We start from the raw sequence: 4,572 nt of genomic DNA, 5'->3' as shown, positions 1-4,572 counted from the left end.
TTCTTTTTTTTTTTTTTTTTTTTTTTTTTTTTTTTTTTTTTTTTTTTTTTTTTTTTTTTTTTTTTTTTTTTTTTTTTTTTTTTTTTTTTTTTTTTTTTTTTTTTTTTTTTTTTTTTTTTTTTTTTTTTTTTTTTTTTTTTTTTTTTTTTTTTTTTTTTTTTTTTTTTTTTTTTTTTTTTTTTTTTTTTTTTTTTTTTTTTTTTTTTTTTTTTTTTTTTTTTTTTTTTTTTTTTTTTTTTTTTTTTTTTTTTTTTTTTTTTTTTTTTTTTTTTTTTTTTTTTTTTTTTTTTTTTTTTTTTTTTTTTTTTTTTTTTTTTTTTTTTTTTTTTTTTTTTTTTTTTTTTTTTTTTTTTTTTTTTTTTTTTTTTTTTTTTTTTTTTTTTTTTTTTTTTTTTTTTTTTTTTTTTTTTTTTTTTTTTTTTTTTTTTTTTTTTTTTTTTTTTTTTTTTTTTTTTTTTTTTTTTTTTTTTTTTTTTTTTTTTTTTTTTTTTTTTTTTTTTTTTTTTTTTTTTTTTTTTTTTTTTTTTTTTTTTTTTTTTTTTTTTTTTTTTTTTTTTTTTTTTTTTTTTTTTTTTTTTTTTTTTTTTTTTTTTTTTTTTTTTTTTTTTTTTTTTTTTTTTTTTTTTTTTTTTTTTTTTTTTTTTTTTTTTTTTTTTTTTTTTTTTTTTTTTTTTTTTTTTTTTTTTTTTTTTTTTTTTTTTTTTTTTTTTTTTTTTTTTTTTTTTTTTTTTTTTTTTTTTTTTTTTTTTTTTTTTTTTTTTTTTTTTTTTTTTTTTTTTTTTTTTTTTTTTTTTTTTTTTTTTTTTTTTTTTTTTTTTTTTTTTTTTTTTTTTTTTTTTTTTTTTTTTTTTTTTTTTTTTTTTTTTTTTTTTTTTTTTTTTTTTTTTTTTTTTTTTTTTTTTTTTTGTAATCCTGCTGGGGCCTGTGGTACCGTACATATGGGCCACCATACGGTACCATCACGCAGCAGGAGCCACCATACGGTACCGTCACATAACAGGCCTGTACATCCTGTGGGACCACCATACAGAGTACGCATCCATAACCAGAACCGCCATACAATTGCCATCACATAACAGACCTACCATGCATCCGCAACAGACACCATACGGGTGCCATCACCATAACAGGGCCTGCCTGCATCATAACAGGGCCACCATGCATCACATAACAGGGCCACCGCCGGTACCATCACGCAACAGGGCACGCCGCCACCAGGTACCATCACATAACAGACCCGCCGCCAGTACCATCACGCAACAGAACACCGCCACAGTACCATCACGCAACAGAATACCATGCATCGCCAGCAGAGCCACCATACGGTACCATCACATAACAGGAGCCGCCATACCGGTACCACATCACCTAACAGGGGCCCACCACTGCAGGTACCATCACCTGTGAGCCGCACAGGTACCATCACCAACAGAACACCTTACCATCACCTGCTCAGAACCCCGCCGCCACAGTACCATCCACGCAACAGAGGCCACCATACAGTACCATCCTGCCAGGACCACCATACCATCACGTTACCGACCTGCCATCACATATGGGGCCGCCATACGGTGCCATCACATAACAGAACCCGCCGCCGGTGCCCATCACGCCAGCAGGGCCACCATCTGCATCCTGCAGAGCCGCCATGCGGTGCCATCACGCAACAGAGCACCATACAGTACCATCTGCCGGCAGACCGCCATACAGTGCCATCACGCCAGCAAGACCACCGCTTCCATCACATAACAGAGCCTGCCACGGTACCATCGCCAACAGGAGCCTGCACCATACGGTACCATCGCATAACCTGGAACCACCATGCAGTACCATCGCCAGACCACCATGCCATCGCATTACCAGGGCCCACCATGCATCGCCAACAGAACCCACCATGCAGTACCATCCTGCTTAGAGCCACCGCCTGGTGCCAGCATCACATAACCAGGCCACCATACAGTACCAGCATCACCTGCCAGAACTACCGCGATTACCGCCACTGTGGGGCACCATGGTTACCGTCACGCCAGCAGACCACCATGCCGTCATTGGTTACCATACTGCATCACCTGCTGGGGCCACCGACCACGGTGCCATCACGCCGCCGGGAGCCTGCTGCGGTACCATCTGTGGCCTGTACAGGTTCCGGCATCACATAACAGGGGCCACATCACCATCACGCCAGCAGAGACGCATACCGGTACCGTCTGCTGGGAACACCATGCATCACCGCAGAAACGCATACCGCGTCTGCCAGAACACCACCTGGTACCGTCACGCTGCTGAACACCGCCACCATCCTGCCGACCCACCGCCTGGTACCATCACATAACAGAGCCTGTACATCACGCAACGAAACCCACCATACCATCATCCGCCGCCAGCAGACACCACCGGTACCATCACGCAACAGGGCACCGCCATCACATATGGGGCCTGTTCTGGTGCCATCACCTGCTGGAACCACGCCCATCCACCAACAGGGCCACCATACAGTACCATCACCATATGGAGACCTGTGATGCCATCCCATGTGAGGGCCACCATACGGTACCATCACATATGAGGGCCACCATGGTGCCATCACAAACAGAACCACCGCGAACACCATCACGCTGCTGGAACCTATCTGGTACCATCCTGTGGAGACACCGCCATCACGCCAGAGGCCCACCGCGCAGTACCATCACGCCAGCAGAACACCGCCACCATCACCGCAACAGAGCCACCGCACGGTACCATCACGCAACAGGGCCACCGCCTGCCATCCCCACGCAACAGGGCCACCGCCACAGTGCCATCACGCCGCAGAACACCATCCGCAGTACCATCATAACAGAGCCCGCCATTGTTTCCGGCATCACCTTAACAGGGGCCGCCATACGGTACCAGCATCGCATAAACGGGGCCCGCCATACGGTACCATCACGCCAACAGGCCCCGCCGCCAGTGCCATCACGCAACAGGGCCTGTGCAGGTACCATCGCCTGCTGGGGCCACCATACCGGTACCATCACGCAGAACCTGCGCCTGGTGCCATCACCTGTGGAACCCGCCGCCTGATGCCATCACGCCATGGGCACCGCTTGTCACGCCGCAGAACTGCCGCCACCGGTACCATCACGCCAGCAGGGCCACCATGCACAGTGCCATCACACTGCCAGGAACCACCATACAGTACCATCACCAACAGGTTACCATGCCATCTCACATAACAGAACCCACCATACGGTACCATCACGCAACCAGGGCCACCATACCACATCCACGCTGCTGGAGCCTGTACGGTACCATCACGCTAACAGGCCTGTCGTTACCGGCATCAGCGGAGACGCCATGGTGCCATCACGCCATGGAACCTGTACCATCACCTGTAGGCCGCCGCCACGGGTACTGCATCACATGCTGGGGCCGCCACAGGTGCCATCACGCAACGGGCACCTTTACATCACACTGTGGGGCCACCATACAGTACCATCACACACGCAGGCCTGTACCATCGCAACAGGGCCCACCAGCTGCCATCACATAACAGAACACCATACAGTACCATCGCCAGCAGAGCCCACCATGCACCATCACGCAGGGCCACCATACGGTACCATCTGCTGGGGCCACCTGCAGGCCTGCACATCACGCCAGCAGGTACCATGCCATCATAACAGGGCCACCATGCAGTACCATCCACATAACCAGGGCCGCCATGCGGTACCATCACGCCAACAGGGCCACCGCCACAGTATCCACGCCGCAAGACCACCATACGGTACCATCCTGCTGGGGCCGCCATACCATCACGCCAGCAAACACCACGGTACCATCATAACAAGACACCATGCGGGTGCACCATCCCCTGCGCCAGAGACCACCATGCCATCACGTTACGAACCACCATGCCATCACCAACGAAGGCCTGCAGTGCACCATCCCGCAGAGCCACCATACCGTTACCGCTCACGCCACTGGAGACACCATGCCATCACCATAACAGGGGCCTGCATACCAGTACCATCCCCGCAACAGGCCGCCATGCCAGTGCATCACACCAACAGAATACATACAGTACCATCCCACTGCCGACCACCATGCCATCCTGGGGCCACCGCCACGGTACCGGCATCACATAACAGAACGCACCGCTGCGGTACCATCACGCCAACAGACCGCCATGATACCATCATATGGAACCGCCGACATGCCATCGTTACAGACGCCATGCCATCGCAAACAGAGCCGCCTGATGCCATCACGTCAGGGCCACCATCGGTACCATCATAACAGAGCCTGCATCGGTACCATCTTGCATAACAGGGCACCATACGGTGCCATCACATAACAGAGACACCGGGTGCGCATCACATAACAGGACACCATATGGTACCATCACGTGAGGACTACCATGCCGTCACGTTACAGGGCCACCATACCATCACATAACAGGGGCCGCCATGTAGGTGTTTGCCGTCACATAACAGGGGCACCATACAGTGCCATCACTGTGGGGCCGCCATGCGGTGCCATCACATGAACGGGGCACCATACCATCACATGAAGGCCTACGCGTCTGGTGCA

The 4,572-nt window shown here is 47.3% G+C and overlaps 1 protein-coding gene across 1 annotated transcript; it reads left to right on the top strand.

The window, feature by feature from the left end:
- Positions 1–3,075: 3,075 nt before the first annotated feature.
- LOC121860042 (histidine-rich protein PFHRP-II-like) lies at positions 3,076–4,278 on the top strand. The gene has a single exon (XM_042357055.1). It carries the CDS (start codon positions 3,076–3,078, stop codon positions 4,276–4,278), a length of 1,203 nt encoding a protein of 400 aa, XP_042212989.1.
- The last annotated feature ends 294 nt before the right edge of the window (positions 4,279–4,572 follow it).

This window comes from Homarus americanus, unplaced genomic scaffold, assembly GCF_018991925.1.
Source record: "Homarus americanus isolate GMGI-L3 unplaced genomic scaffold, GMGI_Hamer_2.0 scaffold11977, whole genome shotgun sequence".
NCBI classification, from domain to species: Eukaryota; Metazoa; Arthropoda; class Malacostraca; order Decapoda; family Nephropidae; genus Homarus; species Homarus americanus.
Note: the sequence above shows the minus strand (reverse complement) of the source record. Positions and strands in the feature narration are given on the sequence as shown.

What these genes read in the sequence shown, in the direction of transcription:
- LOC121860042 (XM_042357055.1), top strand. Translation starts at nt 3,076, where the DNA reads ATGGGCACCGCTTGTCACGCCGCAGAACTGCCGCCACCGGTACCATCA.